The sequence below is a fragment of the Lemur catta genome, chromosome 9 (assembly GCF_020740605.2).
Source record: "Lemur catta isolate mLemCat1 chromosome 9, mLemCat1.pri, whole genome shotgun sequence".
In the NCBI taxonomy this organism is placed as follows: domain Eukaryota; kingdom Metazoa; phylum Chordata; class Mammalia; order Primates; family Lemuridae; genus Lemur; species Lemur catta.
Window position 1 is genome coordinate 69,540,073 of NC_059136.1, and position 21,448 is coordinate 69,561,520.

At 39.4% G+C, this 21,448-nt stretch overlaps 1 protein-coding gene across 1 annotated transcript; it reads left to right on the top strand.

Moving 5' to 3' along the window:
• Positions 1 to 5,414: 5,414 nt before the first annotated feature.
• PSKH2 (protein serine kinase H2) lies at positions 5,415 to 20,938 on the top strand. The gene is made up of 3 exons (XM_045560955.1): positions 5,415 to 5,599; positions 9,592 to 10,258; positions 20,633 to 20,938. The coding sequence occupies exons 1-3, from the start codon at positions 5,415 to 5,417 to the stop codon at positions 20,936 to 20,938; spliced, it is 1,158 nt and encodes a 385-aa protein (XP_045416911.1).
• The last annotated feature ends 510 nt before the right edge of the window (positions 20,939 to 21,448 follow it).

The window sequence follows — 21,448 nt, forward strand, 5'->3', positions numbered from 1 at the left end:
TTCATTTTTATTTCTCTACCACCTAGCAACTGCACATTTCCTTGCAAGATGTTTCACTTGAAATTACGTGGGTTTATAGTTACTGTAGACCTTTAAAAAGTTTTATAAAGTGAGGGAGAAGTCCCTAAAGAAATACAATGGAAATAAATATAAAGGACTTACTATGGCAAAATCAAGGAGATTGATCACAAGGTGTAGATATACATATATTTAAAAATACATAAACACAGAGATGAACATGTCAATTCTTATTGATACAGTCTGATAATAATTTTAATGTCATCTGGGCTACAGACTGAATTCAATTAAAAAATGTGTAGAGATCTTTTGTTTTCAATACATGGTTGGACACAAAGATTTAGGTCCTGAGGAGGCCAAGAGGCTTCCTATCTAGTTATGATTATAGTTGACCACATGAAAGAAAAAGTCACAGAAGCCCAGGCTTGGAAGAGATCTGAACGTTCAAGTCCAATCACCCTTGTGCTTTAATACCCTTTTCCTCACCAAGGCCAAGTGCTACCAAGACTTCGCTTGAACAGGTCCAGTGACAGAGAGCCAGCAACCTCCTAAGCGTAATGTCCATCTCTTGATCTTTGACTTTCAGAATTCCTCTTTATACTGAAATTTCACTTTTCAGTCTTCCTATTCTGGTGGAAGTCCCCACCTCCTGGTAGTCACACCCTTGTGTGCTTTCCTTCCACATCATACCACAGGTGAGCAAAAGTGATGGAAGTTGCTACTTCTGAGATTAAGTAAGGAGAGACTGAAGCTTCTGTTTTGGGTGCTCTCCAAAACAGTGCTCATCCACTCCTGCACGCTTACGTTCCTTCCTGGCTGCAGGGGAAGCCAGCTGTCATGCTTTGAGGACACTTGGGCAGCCTGTGGAGAAGCCCATGTCATGGGGAGCGGAGGACTTCTGCCAACAGCCAGCAGGGAATGGGGGCCTGCTAACAGTCCCGTGCATGAGCCTGGAAGGGGATTCAGTTTCAGTCAAGCCTCAAGATGACTGTAGCTTCATCACATAGCTTGGCTCCAACCTCCTTCCTGAGACCCTGAGCCAGATCTACCCTCTTAGATCCTTAAGCTTTAGACAATGTGAGAAAATAAATCCACTTGTTGTTTTAAAGCTGCTAAATTTGAGGGCAATTTGTTCTGCAGCAATAGATAGCTAATGCAACCCCTTAAAATCATTTCCTTATTTAAGCTTTTATTGAGCATTTACAACATTCCAATTGCTGTTCTAAATGCTTCACATGAATTGAGTTATTCTAAATAACACAGTGGCATTTGTGTTACTATTTTGGCTTCACTGATAAGAAAACTGGGGGGACAGGGAGATTAAATAACTTCCCTAAGGTCACAGAACTGGTAAGTGGTGTTGCCAGGACTCGATCTGGGAAGTCTGCCTTCACAGCCAAGTTCTCAGGAGATTGCCACCAAGCTGTAGGCCAGCGTGCAGTCTGGGGTGGAGAGTCTGTTCCCAAACTCACTCCTGTAGTTGTCAGCCATCCTCAGCTCTTTGCTTTCTGTCAGCCAGAGGCCGCCATTCCTCACCATAGGAACTTAATTCATTAGTGATTTTAAAAATGAGATCACACTAAATAGGCTTTTTTTTCTCTCCCAGCAACATATTATTGTGACTATTTTTCCATGTAACTGAACATATTTCTAGCTATCATTTTTTCTAAGGCTTTGGATGCAAATTGTCAACTTGAAAAGGCAGTATTCTTTAGGCAAATCTGCTAAAATGTAGCAAAATACTCTGTCACTTTATCTTTTTTAGCTGATGCACTAAAACAAGGAAACTTCATTCACTGCCATGGCTGGTGACTTCTTTGAGTCACCACTATAAAAAGGGAAATTTGTGTTTTTACTTGACAGTAGAGATTTTACCTATAACTTATTACTATTACTAATATTTATGTTCTTTTGTAGTTATAAGACAAATAACTTGCATAACTTGTAATTCTACAAAAGCCAAATACTCTTTCTTTGGTGCTAAATGTAAATACATGCAGGGTAACATGAATTATTCACTAGTGTAGTGATGGAAAAATATTTTCAGTAATTGACAAATTATTACTGACTTGTGTGAATTATTACAGTCCTATTTTTGCAAGGGGTTGTGATAGTGAGAAATAGCCTGGCAAAGGTGGCAGGAAAGTTCCTACCCTCTCTGAGTTTCACACAAAGACATCCTACTCACAGGCTCATTATTGTTTGTTTATGGGAAGAAAGCTTGAGAGTAGCTTTGCACTTTTGCTTCCACACATCATGGTGTATGTGAAATTGGCTTAAAAGGGCCCCATGCTAGTTGTCATTACAAACACAAATCCTACACCTTGGGGAAAAGCAAGTGAATAACATGAACACCTTCAAACTGATGTTTAAGGCAGGAGATTGTTGTAGAGAAAAGTAATCCCAGTAGGGAGGCTCTAAAGAGAACTAAAACTTGAAAAACAAGAGTGCAGCTATTTCAAGAGGAACTAATTCTAAATGAAGCTAATTCTTCATTTTACCTGTTAAAGTGTCTTTTGTTTGTATCTTTTTAGTTTTAAGATATAGAATGGTATAGTGTTATAGGGATTCCAGTATATCACTCCTTAGGATACCCCTAATTGTTTGGCTGGCTTTATTTTACTGAAGTATACTAAAAACTGACAATAGAATAGAATATAAAATGTTTATTTTTTTTTTCCTGTTTCCCACCAATATAGTTCATGTAAAAGAGAAATGAGTTTTCCCTAAATGATAGTTTAAGTCTTTAATGAATTTTCGATTTGGCATAATTCCTTAAATCTTTTCAGTAAAATACTCTTTAGGGATAGGATTATAACTTGTGAAGTATATCTTTCACTAATCAAGTTACTTAACTAAGTCAATTTATGAAATATAAGTAGAGAGTTATTCTAGGAAGTTTCTATGAGTTCAGAATCTCTATTGCCCAGGACACATTCCAGGATTTAACTATGTGCCCTCCTAACTCTGGTTTTTAAAAACTGGGTGTAAGATAGAATCTAGCACTGAGTGATTGGAGCAATGTATTCCATATTGTCATGAATGTTACAGCTGACAATCTAGTAAGAATTTTTGACTTGGAGAATAATGGCAGTTGGGGTAGGATTTTTTGTTTAGAAGCTGGAGGTCCAATCTCATTACTCTTTATCAACCACCATATCACAGAACCAAGTGCTAAACACCATTTCCATTTTTTCAGTTGATTTAAGTGTTACTGGAAGCCCCTTATAGGCACTAAACATATTGATATAAAAATAAAAGTTCATTTAAAACTGGTCTTAAGTCTAGAGCTCATTTAAAAATTTTTATTGCTTTAATTAGTTTAAAACATATAATTTAAATAACTATAAATAGTTAATTAATGTAGGAATAGCATGTGGTCCCCAACAATGCTTGAGCAGTCTCCCATATAATGAAGTAATTGTTCACAATAAAGAGAAATACACGCAGGAGACTCTATGTGGTAGAATATTATTCTACACACTAGGAATTATTCTTTCTCAGAGATTAGTTAGGTTAAGAGAATATACTTGTGATCATTTTAACATTGGAAAGGTTGGTAAAAATCCTTGAAAGTAAAACTTTTAAATGCATAAGTAGTTAAATTTTGTCTCCAGGTACAGAATTTACATTATCAACACTTCCAGTTAATAGTTGGTGCTTTCCAAAAGGGAACTAATGAGTGGTTTTAGTAAGGTTTTCATTAGTAAAGGGCTTTAAAATCAGTGACTGTATTAGCCAGTTTTCAAGGAACATGGTTCAGGCTTAGGGGGAGACTGGTGACAAAGCTTTCTCTGCTGTGCAGCTAGTTGTAGCCAGAACAGGCCAGGTTTCTGCATCCTGCTGGGAAGTAGCTTGCTGCTGGGAGAGGCCAGACATGCAGAGGGACTGTCTGCCTGGTGGAAGTACCTGCTGCCTCCACTGCTGCCCAGGTTTAGCATTTTATAGATGCTTCCTATTTGCTGGGTGACGCTTATTCAAACAACACTTATAACTCAGGCTTTCTGAGGAACAGATACCATTTTTTGAGCAGCACCTTAACATTCGACTTCTGTTTGTTTCCTTTTTTTCCTCTTCCATTCTGCTCATACTGGCCTAATCACATCGCTACTTCCTCCCTATTCCACAAATTAGTTCAGAAGCTTGAGACATAAAAGCACAAGTTGCTCACCTGCTTAAAAACCAACCTTCTCTCTTTGTTTCTTGGTAGTTGGAGAATTCTGAGGGTTCTTTACCAAGAAAAGTCCTGTATTTGGCAGTTACGCTCCCTTTGCAGGATGGGCTAATTTTCTCTCAGCTATACCCAAGCCATGTTTGACATTTTCCCTAAAAATATAGTTGTGGTAAAATCCATGACTAATTTACTCACCAAAGACATTTCCTATTAAACTAAACTACTAGTTAGATAAAATTAGAAGGGAAATGACACACATTGAAGGAGCACTGGGCTGGAAATTAGGAGATTTGGCTTCCAGTTCTGGTTTTAAAATTTGCTAGGTATGTGATCTGGGCTTGCTTGGCCTTAGCTGAATTTCACTTCCCTTGTATCATTTATATATATGTATATATGTGTGTGTATATATATGTATAGTTGATCAGTATGAATGATAGCTGATATAAGGATATAATCAATATATAAAATAGCTATCAGAATATTTATATTAATAAAATATTGTATTATATATACACATACATACATGTGTATATATATGAATACAAGAGCGAAATATATAGAAAATATAAGATTATTATACATACTTTTAAAAACACATTTTATCCTTGTAATTTGCTTAGGATGTTCTGCTGGGTTCTAGACATTTGTTACGGGCCTGAGTTTTTCTATCTCAGATAAATTACCTAGAGGGTGAGAGTCAGGAGTGCCAGACACAGAAGAGTGTCGACTTTTTACTTAATGCAATAGAGTGCAGTGATGTTATGCTTTAAATATTATAAGCTCTTAGAATATATGTTAATATAAACGTGTATGTGTGTGTGTGCATATGTATGTAAATATATATATGGAGAGAGTGTTTATGTTATCCAGATATGAGTTCAGCCATGGAGACATAAAAGTCTTTCAGAGAGACAATATCCTTCACAGAATCGTATAAGTTTACATATTCACTGCCTCAGTTTAGAGATGAGAAAAGTGAAGCCCAGAGAATTAAGCCCAGGCACGTGCCTTCTAGTTCACTTTGCTTCCCCACGTCAAATTGTACGTGCAGATGAGTGGTCCATGAGGATGAAGGCGTTGGGACCCCGGTGGGCATTCAGCAGCAGGCTTTCCTCCTAACGAAGACCCCGCAGCGGGGTTTGTCTCGGAGTGTCCCGCCCCCTCCCCGCTGTGCTGGGGACAAAGGGGCGGCCGGGCGGGGCGCGGGCTGCCCTCCGCGGGCATGGGGTGCGGCGCCAGCAGGAAGGTGGCCCCGGAGCCGCCCGCCAGGGCCGGGGTCAAACACCAGGGGCAAAGCCCAGGCGGCGCCCAGGTTGGAGGGCCCGGGCCGGAGGCGGCGGCCCAGGTGGCGCGGAGCATGCAGGTGGCTCGCTTCCGAGCCCAGTTCGACCCCCGGGTCCTGGCCAGGTAAAGCGCCGCGCTGGGGCGGGCGTGGGGCTGGTAGAGACCATAAACTGCTGACCCAGACAGCCTTAACGCTCTTCCAGCTGGACCGAACTTTGGGCAGGCTTCTTTTGGGTTAGAAGACACTGACCTCCCTAATTCTTTCCCTGCCCCTTTGAAATGTAAAGTTTCTCCAACCTAGGAATGTCTTTTTTTCTGGGATCTGGAGCTGTCCCTTCGAAATGTGACGAAGCGCTTCAGGGCCGCTATTTCCCAGCCTCTGTGGGAGGGTGGGAGCCTGACCTCCCGTTTCACAAGGCCAGTCTGCAAGCGCAGATGGCCTAATCCCGGAACTCTCTCTCCCCTAGTGCAGCAGTCTTGACCCCTATTGTCATATTCCCATTGAAACTCGGGTAAAGTCTTCCTGTTGTGCTGTTTTTTTTTGTTGTTGTTGCTGTTTGTTTGTTTTTGTCTCCCGCTGTCACTCAAGCTGGCTGATCACAGCTCAATGTGGCCTCCAACTCCTGAGCTCAAGTGATCCTCCAGCCTCAGCATCCTGAGTAGGTGGGACTGCAGGCAGTCGCCAGCCACCATACCCAGCTCATTTTAAAACTTTTGTAGAGACTGTGCCTCGCTCGCTATTGCCCAAGCTGCTCTTGAACTCCGGTGGTCAAGTGATCCTCCTGCCTCAGCTTCCCAAAGTGTTGGATCACAGGCATGAGCCATCACAACTGGGTTTCCTTGCTGTTTTTCATGTGTCCAGTACATTTTCTCTTTGACATCTCTGAGCAGAGAGTGAAGAGCATGGGGAAGGAGAGCAGGAGCAGCAACAAAAAAGGAAGGGTGATCCCATCCTGGGGAGGGGAGGGGCACTGCCTCCAACCTCTGGCAGAGTCTGTGGAGGAAGGAGGCATTGCCACCCACATACTGGGGCTGGGTCCCACCAGACCTGTTGTGTGAAGGATCCTCTACTAAATTCTAGAAACTGGGATTATAGTTAGTGGAATAGAACGAGCCTTTGAGTCTGCCTGACTTGCGATCCGGTCCCATCTCTTCTATCATGTGCCATTTAGAATGTTCTTTAACTTTTCTTCTTCCTCAGTTTCTGCCTCTTTAAAATGGGATTAATAATAATATCTATCACAAAAGATTGTTGTGAGGATAATTAAAGTAATATGTCTAAATTATGCTGCACAGTGCATGCACAAATCCTCATTTAGAGGAATAGATGCAGCACTTACTATTGCCTTCATGAAGTACAACTAAGACCTGGCTGACCCTATGTAGAAGATGAGCAAAGATTGCAGTTGGTTGGCCTGAGAAATCATTTTCCCAGAGTGTGCCATGTTGGACATGTTGTGTGAGGAAATCCCAGAATCTCCTTCCCTTCTGCAGTGTTGGGTGGGACACAATTGTGGATGGCTCAGCTGGCTTCCAAGGGCACTTCTAGTTCTAGAATCAGATGCTCAGTTTATCACAGTACTCTGCCCAGAGTCCATGTAGGGCCATTTCCTGGCCTCCTTGAGGACTTATAGTACAATGACTCCTAGAGAATCAGTCCAGTGTAGAGAAGAACAAGGCTGGCTGATGTGAGTGAATTTGAATCTGAGTAGATATGGGGTCTTGGCAAGACTGAATGGGTTAAGCAGCATCTCTGGTCGTGTGTAGTCAGGGAGATGATGCTTCTCTGGTCTGATCTTTATCCACCCTCCTAATCCCTACTCTCACGTTAGTTCCAGCCCCTTAGAGTGTAAGAGTCATAGAAGCAGAAGGCTTTAACTCAAGGGTCATCTTTAACAGGTGAGGAGTTGAGCCCCAGAAGGGTAAGAAGTCACTTGTCCAAATTAATGGCAGAATTGGGCCTAGAGAGAGGGCAGTTGTCCTTCCTCTTCATTGTGATTCCATCTATAACTCTTGCAGAATAGAGGTGACAGAGTTTAAATCTGACTATATTTACTTTTCGGAGTACATTACAATTACTTCTATCAAACAGGGCATGATATCATTGTTCCCATATATCATTTTTTTAGCCCTGTTAAAAAATTCACAGTTTGTATCAGCTGAGGTTATAGCTGATATTGGTTAAATATTTACAATTTGCATAATCTCTGGGATAATGTGAAATTTTACCATCTACAAAACTGATCTTGAGGCTACTGTTTGGTGGGGGTGGAGTGCAAGTGGAAGAAATGAAAAGACCTTGCAAATGCATCCTTAATGTTTTTGAAATATATGTGATGATGCAGGAAAAATATGTATTCAGTGAATGTTTCTTTCATTCAGCATTCATTGCTGCCCCCTCTGTGATAGGCACTTTACAAGGTATAGCCACTCAAGTCATAAAGATGGTCACCATCCACGGCCATTGGGTACTCATGAGCAAGGCTGCAGCTATAAGAATTTGTTATGGGACAAGTTGAATAACAGTCTGAGGCACTTATTCCCACTACTCAATATCTTGTCTTAAAGCCTACTGTTTCCTCCAATGCCAAATCATCAGCATTTGTTCAAATGTTTGGAATATGAAGCTCCCTTAACAGTATTGAAAAAAGCCTCTTTTATTCAAGCAAAACAGTATAGTTCCTCAGAAGTGGTAGCTTGTCTGATATCTGATGATTAATTCAGTGAACAAATGAGTTTGCCGGCAGTTTTGAGAGCATAGCGATAAATTAGTATTTGCAAAGTGCTTTCATCCACATCGAAGTAATGTAAAACCTGGCTGGTCTGCAAAGCAATAGAATTGGAAATGCCTGTGATTATCTTCAAAATCACACTGGAAGTGCACGTGAATCAAAAAAGCAAAGTTGCAAAGGAAAGAGGAGAAAGAATCTATTCAAGTTCACTAAATTGCTATCTGTTTTGATAAGGTAATTGGCCAGAAAATTAAATGCACTGTGGAGAACAAAGCTGTTTTCTATAGTCTGGTACAGCCAAATGTCATTTTTATTCATTATCCACAGGAATATAAGGAACAAATAAGAGGGCAAAAAAAAAATTACAGGAAGAATAAGCTCAACAAAAAGAAATAAGGCTATTTAAAGCACAGATTGATACTTGTGTTTGAATCTTTGGTTGAGTATGTGATATAAAACATTGCCTTCTCCTCGGGTACTCCCTGGGCACATTCCATTCTCTGGGATCCTTACTTGAGAGAGGTTTTTTAATAAAGTGAGAAGAGCCTGCATTATGGTGTACATAGGGAAATCTGGGTTCTGGTCCTGACTGTATAACGTAAACAACCAATTGGCTAACCTGTTCTTCAAATTTATTTCCTCATCTGTAAAATGAAGGGTTCAGTTAAATCATTCTTTAATAATTCCAGCTATAAAATTACGGTTTTAAGTCTAACATTTTCTCAACATGTCTGAAATAAAGGTAGAGGGTTTAATTTGATACAATTCTTTAACTTTAGTAGAGGTTTACATGGGTCCCTGTTTTGAGAAGTTATAATAGGAGTAAGCTTCTTCCTTATTCTCCCCAGCTTATTTGGTTGTTGTTGAAGAATGATAAAAACAAGGGCTGGAGGAAAGAAAGAAAATGGTAAAAGGAACGTCTAAAATTCTTTAAAGAAATTTTGGTGAAACGCATTTTGAGGGGTTGCATTTGAATCCCATCCACTCTAACCATAATCTGTGTGGCCTTAAGAAATCACTTAATATTTTTTTAGTCTTAATTTCCCTGTCTGATGAAGGGGGGTATTATTATATCACCTAGTAGGGTTTTGTAAGTATAAAATTTAAAAATATATAATGTGTGGCATATTATAAATGTATAATAAATGGTAGCTATTGTTATTAAGACTATTTATCAACTAATTACCTTTATGTCACTTGCCTCCATTTCAAAAGAGGATTCGGGGCAGCTTTCAAAAATAATAAGCACAATTAAGTAATAATAAGCAAAGAAATCTGGTGGAGGGAATATAAAGATAGAAAAGATGGTATAAAGTATGGACTTAACTAATGTTGAGAATTATCACTTCAGAGGATGACAGGTTTGGTTTTTCTTCCCAACAGATATGACATCAAGGCACTTATTGGGACAGGCAGTTTCAGCTGGGTTGTCAGGGTAGAGCAGAAGACCACCAAGAAGCCTTTTGCAATAAAAGTAATGGAAACCAGAGTGAGAGAAGGCAGAGAAGTGTGTGACTCTGAGCTCCACGTCCTGAGGCGGGTTCGCCACTGTTACATTGTCCAGCTCCTAGAGATCTTTGAGGCCCAGGATCGAGTTTACGTGGTGATGGAGCTGGCCACAGGAGGAGAGCTCTTCGACCGACTCATCGCTCAGGGATCCTTTACAGAGCGGGACGCCGTCAGAATCCTCCAGATGGTTGCTGAGGGGATTAGGTATTTGCACACTTTGCAAATCACTCACAGGGACCTGAAGCCTGAAAATCTCTTATACTATCATCCAGGTGCTGAGTCAAAAATTTTAATCACAGATTTTGGTTTGGCACACTCTGGGAACAAAGGAGGTGACTGGATGATGAGGACCCTCTGTGGGACCCCAGAGTACATAGCCCCTGAGGTTTTGCTAAGGAAACCTTATACGAGTGCAGTGGACATGTGGGCTCTTGGTGTAATCACATATGTTTTGCTGAGCGGATTCCTGCCTTTTGATGATGAAAGCCATGCAAGACTTTACAGGAAGATTCTGAAAGGCAAATATAATTACACAGGAGAGGTAAGCGATCATTATGTTATTCCTGTTGTTTTGGCCTGGAGTAGGGTTTCTCGCCTTGCCACTGTTGACATTTGAGGCTGGATGGTTCTTTACGAGGAGGGGGGCTATCCTGTGCACTGTAGGATGTTTAGCAGCATCCTTAGCCTCTACCCACTAAATACCAGTGACACACCTCCCCCAGTTGTGACACACCTCCCCCAGTTGTGACACTCACAGATACCTGCAAACATTGCTAAATGCCCCCTGTGGGGCAAAATTATCCCCACTGAGAGCCACTGGTCTCAAGTAGCAAGGGCCTTGGTCACAGCTGCCTATAGTTAGCACTTGACATTGATGATCAAGTAGAGATGTGGGTTTGTCTGCAGTGTGTTCTTTAATCAGTATGCAGAGCCTGAGCCGGCCGCCTAAACCCATGTGTACTCAGAAGCTCAGCGTGATGCTTGGGTGTTTGGCGAGAGATTTTCTGTCTAAAATCTAGATGGTCCAAGCCCTCTTTGTGATGTAGTGTTTTCACAGTGGAATGTTTAACCTCACAGCTTGTGTAAAATATTTACCCATTGTTTAAACTTGAAACTCCTAGTGTTCATGAATGTGTTAACTTTTTGTTCTTTTGGGTAGGGAAGGAAAGTTGCCAATGCTTGTGTGTGGGAAGCCTGACAAAATAGGAAATTTGTTTCATGTAGAGCAAATGAGCACATTTATTTTACTTTTAATTTCTCATAAAAAATATTGATAGCTTGATTATAGCTACTTAAAATGTAACATCTGTGGGTACAGCAACAACAAGCAAAATTAAAGTTAAATAACAAATTTAAATATAATATTTTCTATATCTGACAGAACTTTAGTACCTTATTGTACATGTATGTGTTTTTAAACATGGCAGGTTCCAACAGGGAATATTCCCAGAGGGAGATATGGAGGCTGCCAGTCCTCTTCAAGGCTGGACTTGGAAATAGCACAGTCTCCCTTCTGCCTCGTTCTGTTGGTTATTAGGAGTCCTGGGCCAACCATGCATGACTCAGTGCCGGACGGGCCACACAGAGTGTGGCTATTGGGGTTGTGGTCCATTGGGGCTGTATTTAGACTAGATATCACAATTAATTTTATAATGTGAAAGAATAATAATATATTCTGTTAAAAACTCCTTTTGTTAGGTTTACGTCAGAGGGTTCCTTAGAAGGAACCCTGAGAAGAAGAGTCTTGTGCAAGTGATTTATTATGAAGAGATTCCCAGGGTTTTGCAGGTTTGGGGTGGGAGTTCCCCTTTCTAGCTGCTTCCTGCAATGCTCGAGGAGCAACCAAGGTAGAAAGTCACAGCAGATGTTGGAGAAGGAATAAATAGAAGAGAGCAAAGATTTCCTTCCCACTGTACGAGGGAGGCCTTTACTTATCTGCTTGATTAGCAATGCTATTGCCAGGGCTTTCCACAGGGTGGCAGAGCTCGTCCTGGAGACAGTAAGTAAAGGACTCATCCTGAAGACTGGGTGCCTCTTTCTGTGGTCCCCTCCCCTTCCTGCTAATCAGGCCAGGAATATTGCTCAGCTCTGGGGATACTCACATGAAAAATGCTCAGTGTCCCTGCTATAGGGATCTAGTGGTTTTGGCTGAGAGACCAAGTATTATTAACATTTCTTCAAATATAAGTGCTTTAATACGAGTAGGAACAAAGTCTCAAAATTCACAGGAGCAATGGAAGAGAACCTGTCATTGCTTAGGAAAGTTGGGTCAGATTCCATAAAGAAGGCCGCATTTGTGCTGTCTTGGAGGAAGGGTAGTAGTTTCTAGAAGGGGAGACTCACATATTCGAAATAGAACAACATATGCAAAAGCATGTAAAAGGGAATAAATTGACTAGTGCAACATAAGAGTTTGGATGTGTGTGTGTGTACATGCATGCGTGTCGATATGAGTATTTTGAAAAGCAGTGTAATATAATGGTTAAGAACACAATCTGGACCAATACTGGCTGGATTCCATTAACAGCTCTGCCATTTACTAAATACCTTTGGGCATGTTTTTAAATTTCTCTGAATCTCAGTTTCTGCATTTGTAAAATGGTAATCATGATGGTATCTACCTAACAGGGTTGTTGCCAAGATCAAATGAGCTAATAGATATAAGTGCCTTGAAAAGTTCCACATATTAATACATATAGAATCAGTGTTATATAAAATGCTATTGTCACTATTAACACATGAGACTGGGTTTAAAAATTTGAATTTTGCTTAAGCAAATTATTAGTTTTATGGGTTTATTTTTGCAGTACAAACTTCATTTATCAAGTATATCTTTTTCATCTTTTAAATGGAATAGCGAGAAAAGCGTGGTGTTAGAATTTTGACACTAATGACAAATTATAAGAATTCTTGCCCATGAGTTGGGAATCATGTATTCTTGTCTAATTATATTCCACTGTATCACAGCAGTCTTTTTTTTTTTTTGGTGTGAAATGAATTGATAATAAAATGCGACTTATAACCATATCAGCCAGCTGATAAGGATAGACACTGATATTAAAAACAGATTTTTAAACCAGCTGTAGTGCTTCATGCCTGTAATCCCAGTACTTTGGAAGGCTGAGGTGGGAGGATTGCTTGAGGCCAGGAGCTCAAGACCAGCCTGAGCAAAATAGTGAGACTCTGTCTTTATCAAAAAATAAGAAAAATTAGCTGGATGTGGTGGCAGGCACCTGTAGTCCCAGCCTGAGGCAGGAGGATCATTTGAGCCTAGGAGTTTGAGGTGCAGTGACCTATCGTTGCGTCACTGCACTCCAGCTCGGGTGACAGAGCGCAGAGCAAGACCCACTCAGACATTGATAGAAAATGGTCTCCATCTGCTTAGATTTACCTGTGATTCCTATACTGTTAAGAAAAGTGTTTATTTTTTTTATTTTTTTGAGACAGAGTTTTACTCTGTTGCCCAGACTAGAGTGCCATGGCGTCAGTCTAGCTCATAGCAACCTCAAACTCCTGGGCTCAAGCAATCCTCCCGCCTCAGCCTCCCAAGTGGCTGGGATTACAGGTATGTGCCACCATGCCTGGCTAATTTTTTCTGTATATATTTTTAGTTGTCCAGGTAATTTCTTTCTATTTTTTTTAGTAGAGATGGGGTCTTGCTCTTGCTCAGGCTGGTCTTGAACTCCTGAGCTCTATCAATTCGCCCGCCTCAGCCTCTCAGAGTGCTAGGATTACAGGCATGAGCCACCAGCGCCTGGCCAAGAAAAGCGTTTATTGATATACTCCCTTAGAAGTGACATTCTTATGGATTGTGGTCATTTGCACTATCCTGGACCCCAGTTTTGTTCTGTCTCTTTTTCTCCACCAGTTTCATTTATTCTATCCTTACTCTATTTGTTCTCTATTCATGTTATGAATATTATTCTATATTTCAGTTATGTCTGCTAAGCCATAATTCCTGTAATTTGGCTCTCATTCCTATGGTTTAGTTCCTAAATACTTATGCTTACCAAAAAATAAAAATGTGGTGCTTAATAGTTTTTAATGATATTTTTATTTTAAAAGATATTTTATGGAAAATAATTTTAACAGTTATAAAATCTTACTAAACATACTTTATTTTCTTTTCTATTTTATTTTATTATTATTTTTTATTTCAGCATATTATAGGAGTACAAATGTTTAGGTTACATATATTGCTTTTGTCCCACCCGAGTGTGCTCCACTTCAAGCCTGTCCATCCCCCAAGATGGTGCGCACTGCACCCATTAGGTGTAAATATACCCATCCTCTCCTCCCCCTCCCACCTGCCTGACACCTGATGAATGTTATTACTAAATGTGCACATAAGTGTTGATCAGTTAATACCAATTTGATGGTAAGTACATATGGTGCTTATTTTTCATTCTTGGAATACTTCACTTAGTAGAATGGCCTCCAGCCCTATCCAGGATAATACAAGAGGTGCCAGGTCACCATTGTTTTTTGTGGCTGAGTAGAACTCCATGGTATACATATACCACATTTTATTATTCCACTCATCTACTGATGGGCACTTGGGTTGTTCCCACATCTTTGCAATTGTGAATTGTGCTGCTATAAACATTCTAGTGCAGATATCTTTTTTATAGAATGTCTTTTTTTCTTTTGGGTAGATGCCCAGTAATGGGATTCCTGGATCAAATGGTAGGTCTACTTATAGCTCTTTGAGGTATCTCCATATTACTTTCCACAGGGGTTGCACTAGTTTGCAGTCCCACCAGCAGTGTATGAGTGTTCCTATCTCTTCACATCCCCGCCAACATTATTGTTTTGGGACTTTTTGATAAAGGCCATTCTCACTAGAGTTAAGTAATATCTCATTGTGGTTTTGATTTTCATTTCCCTGATGATTAGAGATGTTGAGCATTTTTTCTTATGTTTCTTGGCCATTAGTCTATTTTCTTTTGAAAAGTTTCTTTTCATGTCCTTTGCCCACTTTTTGATGGGGTTGTCTGATTTTTTCTTGCTGATTTTCCTGAGTTCTATATAGATTCTAGTTATCAGCCTTTTATCAGATGTGTAGCATGCGAATATTTTCTCCCATTCTATAGGTTGTCTGTTTGCTCTCATGATACTTTCCTTGGCTGTGCAGAAACTTTTTGAATTGATCAGGTCCCATTTATTTATTTTTATTGTTGCTGTGATTGCCTTTGAGGTCTTCGTAAATTCTTTGCCTAGGCCAATGTCTGTAAGAGTTTTTCCAACATTTTCTTCTAGAATGCTTATAGTTTGTGCCTTAGGTTTAAGTCTGTTATCCACCGTGAGTTGATTTTCATCTTCATCTCTTCTTTGACTTGTCTTAAATTGAACAGATATAAGTCTTTTTCCCTTAAACTCAATCACAAAGAATGAGTGTTTCTAGGAATTAAAATGGTGGTGGTGCATTTCATTTTGACTGTGTAGATATTACCTTTAGATATAAGGGGATAGTTATTGGAGTGGAAAAGTAGCTATGTCATCTGCTTCCTGGATTACATTGCACGTCTTTGACCTTGACATCTTCATTGGAATTTATGGAGTTGAAGAGAAAAGAACTATTTGAGTAAAGTTTCTAGAAACCAACTTAATATGCTTATATTGTTCATATTATGATTTATGAGGTTTATACTATGGAAACTTGTTCTAACATATATATATATATATATATATATATATAAACTTGTTCTAAACATATATTAGGTATACAAGAACAAGGCAACTGTTGAATTGGGGTTTTTCATTAGGGTCCAATCCATTCATTTTGGTCACTCTTCTTCTGTTCCTCTTTCCTTGGAGAAAATAAAACACCTCTCTTGTTAACCTCTGGTGCTTCAAAAAATGGTAGGTGCTCAAACTCTATGCAATCCTCTTTAAATTTAGTGTTTTTCTTGTGGATGAAGAAGTGGAAACATCCCTTTCCTCATATCTAAACCTCTACTCACAAAAATACCCACTTTGCGAGCCTGATATAGTATTAAGTAACTTTCCATTTTAAAATTAGATGTCACCTATAACTTGTGAATGTTTATTCACTTTTTACCAGAGTTTCCAAATGCCCCAATAGATAGAGCATTCTGACATAATTAAAGGTTTGTGTTGAGCATTTTCACCTTTGGCAAAGATAAAGCACAATTTAAACTCTGTTTTGCAGATTGGGATATAAAGAAAGAAAAAAACAGTTAAATATCTATGACATAAAGATGATGTAGGGAATCTCCTGCTTCCTGAGGTGAGGAAGAATGATTTTTGTGGAGTCTACGATTAACAAAGTCACGAAGAGTTAGTCAGTATTTCAGGGCACATTTGCATAAAAGTTGGTTTCAGAGCCTTGAGTTAAATCCTACCAAGACCATAGGCTAATGTTCAAAGAAGGAAGGAAAATAGAACATCAGAAGGTTGTTACCAGTAGAAATTTTTAATAAAAATTACTATTTTCGAGTGGATAAATGCTACATTGAGTGCTTTTAGTGTAAGGGTTTGAACAATAGCTTATCCATCTATTTGAAAAAATAGCTCTTTTTAGCTTTTCTGAAAATTTTTTAATTAAATCTACCAGTAATTACCCTATACTTCAGTAAGTGCTATATTTAGCAAATTGCAATGTTAATTACAATGCTAAAATTCAAAGGTTTGCATCTAGAATTTTAGGAACTGTGTCTATGTTTTGTGTGTTGTGTGTGTCTAGCTTTTAATAATTATTTTTAATAATGATTCTTTGTGGGCATTTATGCAAAGGAAACAAGAAATAAATATGAAAGCTTTGACTAGTTGTAGGAATATTATTCATTCTTCTTTGTTGTTGTTATGGGCCTAGTGCATTAGCTGGGAATCAAACCTGATTCTTTAAACCAGGTACTTAATCATTTTTTGTATATTTATCAATCTTTTGCACAAGCTATTACATTAGCCCCATTAATTGGTGTTCATGAAAAGAAAAGAATGAAAATGCTAATCTTAAATAATGACTCTTGTCTCCTGGAGGGGGTGCCATAGATCTCCGTGGGGAACCCAGGGGTTCATAGTGGGGAGGGGAGGGGAGTGGCCTCTAGTGCACAAAGCAGTGGGCAACCCCTAGATGAAAAGAACCCTGAGCAGAGAAGTTAATTTGTGAGCTGATGTAGAACACTGGAGCAGGAAGTGGGGTCTGATTGCTAGATCAAGGAGGAGGACAGGAAGGAGGTAGAGGGCAGGAAAGGATGGAGCTGGAGTACAGAGCTGGTGGGTGGGTAAAAAGCTGGGGAGATGGGTCAGAGAGCCACAGACTGAGAGGAAGTTGGAGGATGGTCCGGAGAATAATCCAGCCAGGTCCTCACCAGGGCGGGCTCCAGGCTGTGCAGTGCTGAGAGAGCCAGGCTCTTTTAAAGGGCCTGGACTTAGTCAACCATTAGAAGATTGTTCATCAGTAAACTGGAAAGTAATAAATGACAATCATTGCTTACTTCTCCGTATGAAGGTGAGAGTCAAGACGTCTATAACATATAAGATAGCAACCCTCTAAATTTCTTTTGTTCCTCCAAAGCCAGTAAGTAGTGCAATCACTAGTATTAAATTTCAGTTTTACACCTCTGTTTTGGTTATTGTTGTTTTATACAGTTAAGCCAGTGTCTATGGGAGAAGACAGAAAAATAGGCAAAAAAACAGGTGAGGAAATGAAAAAAGAAGGAAAAAAGTAAAGGCCCAACCCTCTTTAAATTTAGTATTTTTCTTATGGGTAAAGAAGTAGGAACATTCCTAACCTCATGGCCAAATCTCTTTACGCTAATATTACAATTTACTTGCAACTAAATTAATTGAATAATCTTGGGATAAAAGAAAGTGCTACCTTTCATTACCTCTTAAGACAGACTTTTTTGTTGTTGTTGTTGTTGTTTTTGAGGGCACATTTTTATCACACTTTAGTAAGTGGAATTGGCCTGAGAAATATTGGACAATTTTCATATTCCAGTTCTGTAAGTACAGTCAATGAATGTGTCCACAAAGGGGCCAAGGAGAGAGTTCAGCTGTGAGGATTGAATAGAAAAAAGAACAACCACAAAAGTCTACATAGTATTTTATACTTTGAAAACCATCTGTCACATCCTTGATCTAATTTGGTCCTAATAACAATCTTGTGAAAGAGATATGGTGGTCCCCATTTTTCTGAAAAGGAGATGGAGACCCTGAAGTTGCAGAGGCGTGTGTGGCCAGACAACCTGTCCAGCCCAGATACACTGACCTCATGCATTTTTCACACTAAGATGGACTAAAAGGCCGGCCTGGGCAGTGTCTACCTGAGACTGCTGAGAAAAACCAAACAAGGGGAATTTTTGAGGCAAAGAGTAGGGTTGGCCAAACCTGGGAGGAGAAATTATGAGGAAAGCTTCATTGGATGTAAAGTGGATGTGAAAGCTGGTAAAAGGCCTCAATGATGTCATCAGGTGGCACTTTGGCCAGAGTGGGAATTTGATTCAACCTGTGGTTTCCCATTTGGTTTTGGTTACATAACACTATCAGTTGAAAAACTGGGGGCATGCACACTCAGTTTTTATTCATTTAGAGAATATACATGGGTATGTATATTGGTTTATTTTATGCTTTGTTAAACACAGACAAAAATAAACTTTAGATTAAGAAGATAAAAATAAAACACAAGTTCATTTTCTTCCTTTTCTGGTATGTAATGTGAAATCGATTCCTAGACATTCTCCATTTCTTTATGGCTCAGGAATTCTGTAATTTATAACTTGTGTTTGAATAACAAACTTTGGCTGAAGAGCTTTTTTCCAGCACATCAGTTACTTTATTTTCTTCAACTGCATTTTAAGCATATATTCATTTGGGATCATCTTAATGAGCTCTCCATAAACCTCACTGTACATATTTTATATTCTTTTCAGAAAGATTCAGTTGCTTGTCTTAAAATGTTCCAGGGAGCCATCTAATTTAACCTTCATTTAAATAGTCTTGAGCTTAGTTAGATAAATGTGTCTGGATCCAGGGCCCAGAAGATGTCTAGCCAGAACCAGAGGGCATGCCACTGTGAGTGTTAGCCACTGATGTACTTTGTCTAGACTTGCAGAGTTTACATTTTATTTTTCCCATGTTTGAGTATTTAGCAAGTCTGCTCATTTATTTCATGACTTTATTTCTGGAATAAAAAGTTCTCATATCTCTTTTACCTAAATAAACTGAAGGAAAAAAAGGAGTGTAGTTCTTTTGCTGGTTTCTTTTTATGCAAATTCTGGGTTAATTTGGGTGTGGTGGTACATACCTATGGTCCCAGCTACTTGGGAGGCTGAGGCAGGAGGATTGATTGAGCCGGGGAGTTCAAATCCAGCCTGGGCAACATAGCTAGCAAGACCCCATCTCTACAAAAAAAAAAAAAAAAAAAAATTCTGGGGTGACATTGGAGAATGTGATATCTATGTAAGAACTCTGATTTTTCCTTATACAAGGGCAAAGACAGTAGGTGGTAAGGATTCCCTTATCTTTCCTGGGAGATAACATTTAAAAAAAAAATCAACCAGAACTCGTGTTTAAGATACAGCAAATGCATGAGCCATTTTTTCACTATTTCTCCTTTGTAGAGGACAAGAGTTACAAAACTAATTTTTTTTCTAGGTATGTGCTATATATTGGTAGTGTTGACCTAAAGGAAGAAGCTGAGGCACAAAATATAATTTAAAGAGTTTACTTGAGCCAAAGTGAGGAGAGCTGCCAGGGAAATGCTTCCAAGTAGCATTGGGAAGTGCTCCATTTGGCCTTTGTTACAAGGCAGGTTTTTAAAGGCAAAGGGAACAAGGAATGGGCTGATATAAAGTTGTTTGACAGGAATTCTTACTGGTTTACAGAAATAACATGGGTTCGTAATGGGCTATATCTTGTTGAACTACAGCGTATGCATTATGGTGTCCAGGGTATGGCATTTTATGGCTGGTTGGTGTCAGTCGAAAGCCCACATAGCGAGCTAATTATTTAGCTCAAGGAGGGAGGGAGATGTGACTGCTCTTGCATTTCTATGCTGCTCTGCTGGATAATTTAAAGGGGCTAGAATTCCTCAGATAAGAAGCTTTTTTTCTTTCTCAGTAGGTAACGCAGAAAACAAGTTTGAGTATAAAGCAACAACCTCATGCTCACAAATGCCACTATGAATTACAGCTATTGTACTTAAAATATGTGCAATTGCTGTAAATATTGCCAGAATAAGTTCCTGAAACATCAAATACTTAGCTGTGCGTATTGTACTGTGTCCGAGCTCTGTTACATGCTGAGCCCAATCTGTAGTCGACTGGTGCGGAGAGGCCGGGCCCTGTGTGTTTGAGGAAGCGCACTGTGGAGTGTCCCTCGCTCATGTGCCCTCGCGGTCCTTCCCCGTCTCTCTCCAAGCTGTGGAGATGGAGGCATCCTAAGTCCGCAGTAAGTTTTCAAAGGGAGAGAAAAGATGATTTCTGAATCTATTCCACTTTCAACTTCCACTCTATCTCACTCTCAAAGTCACGGGGACGCAGTGAGATGACCATAGAGTGGTGAACACTAACCTGATATTGATGTAGTTCATCAGAAATAGCTGCTTTGCCTTGTCCAGCTCCTGTAAACGTGATGTGCAAACGACAGCAGGCTGGACGGATTTCTGGAAAGGAATTCTCCTTCATTGGACAGAGAGTTCGGGGGAGAATTTCTGTGTTTGTGTTTGGCTTTTCTTTTGCTAAAGAGTTTTTTTTTTTTTTTTTGCTTCTCTCATAAGTGGATTTTTAGGTTCATGACACAACATTCAAATTGCTTATTTGAAAACATTTTTTGGATTTGATAGGAATTAATCTATTAATTAGTTAATTAATTAATCATATTAAGAATATGATTCTTTGTGTGTTTATTTTTATTTTATTCAACTTTATTTATTTGTTTTTCTTCTCAGCCTTGGCCCAGTATTTCCCACTTGGCGAAGGACTTCATAGACAAACTGCTAATTTTGGAGGCTGGTCGTCGCATGTCCGCTGGCCAGGCCCTGGAGCATCCCTGGGTGGTCACCACGGCTGCCGGGTCTTCTACGAAGAATCTTCAGAGAGCCATCTCCCGAAACCTCGTGCGGAGGGCGTCTTCTCACTCTCAGAGTCCCGGATCTGCACAGTCTTCTAAGTCGTGTTATTCTCACAAATCAAGGCATATTTGGAGCAAGAGAAATTTAAGGATAACAGAATCACCACTATCTGTACCTTTGTAAGCAGATGACCTCAAAACCATTTTACCCAATTTTAAGCCAGATCCATTAACTTCATTAGCAGCATTAGGTTTTAGGGATCATTTCATCATGATTAGGACACACCCTAAGTCTCCAAGGACATGTAGTGTTGTTGAATAACGTTGACTTTCACTTTTAACATTTTTTGATCTATAATTTTTCCTGTACCTATATTCATTTCCCCAGAATTTATTGCTGCAAAAGATTAATAGTATAGTATTAGTTACATTTAGATAACCAGAAATAGGAGCTAAAAGAAAATCTCTTAAGCATTGAATGAATTAAATGAAACATGATACTGAAGGAATAAGGGATGTGTATTGAAAGAATCATGAATCAGAGATGTAGGAGGCATAGTTAGCTATGGGGAATAAATGTATTTATCCTGAAATTACTGATTTATATTTAAGGTCCAGTATACAGTGTTAAGTAGTAACACTCAAGATAGTTACAAGTGTCTGTTAATTTTGTATTTAGTCTGTAACTATTTAT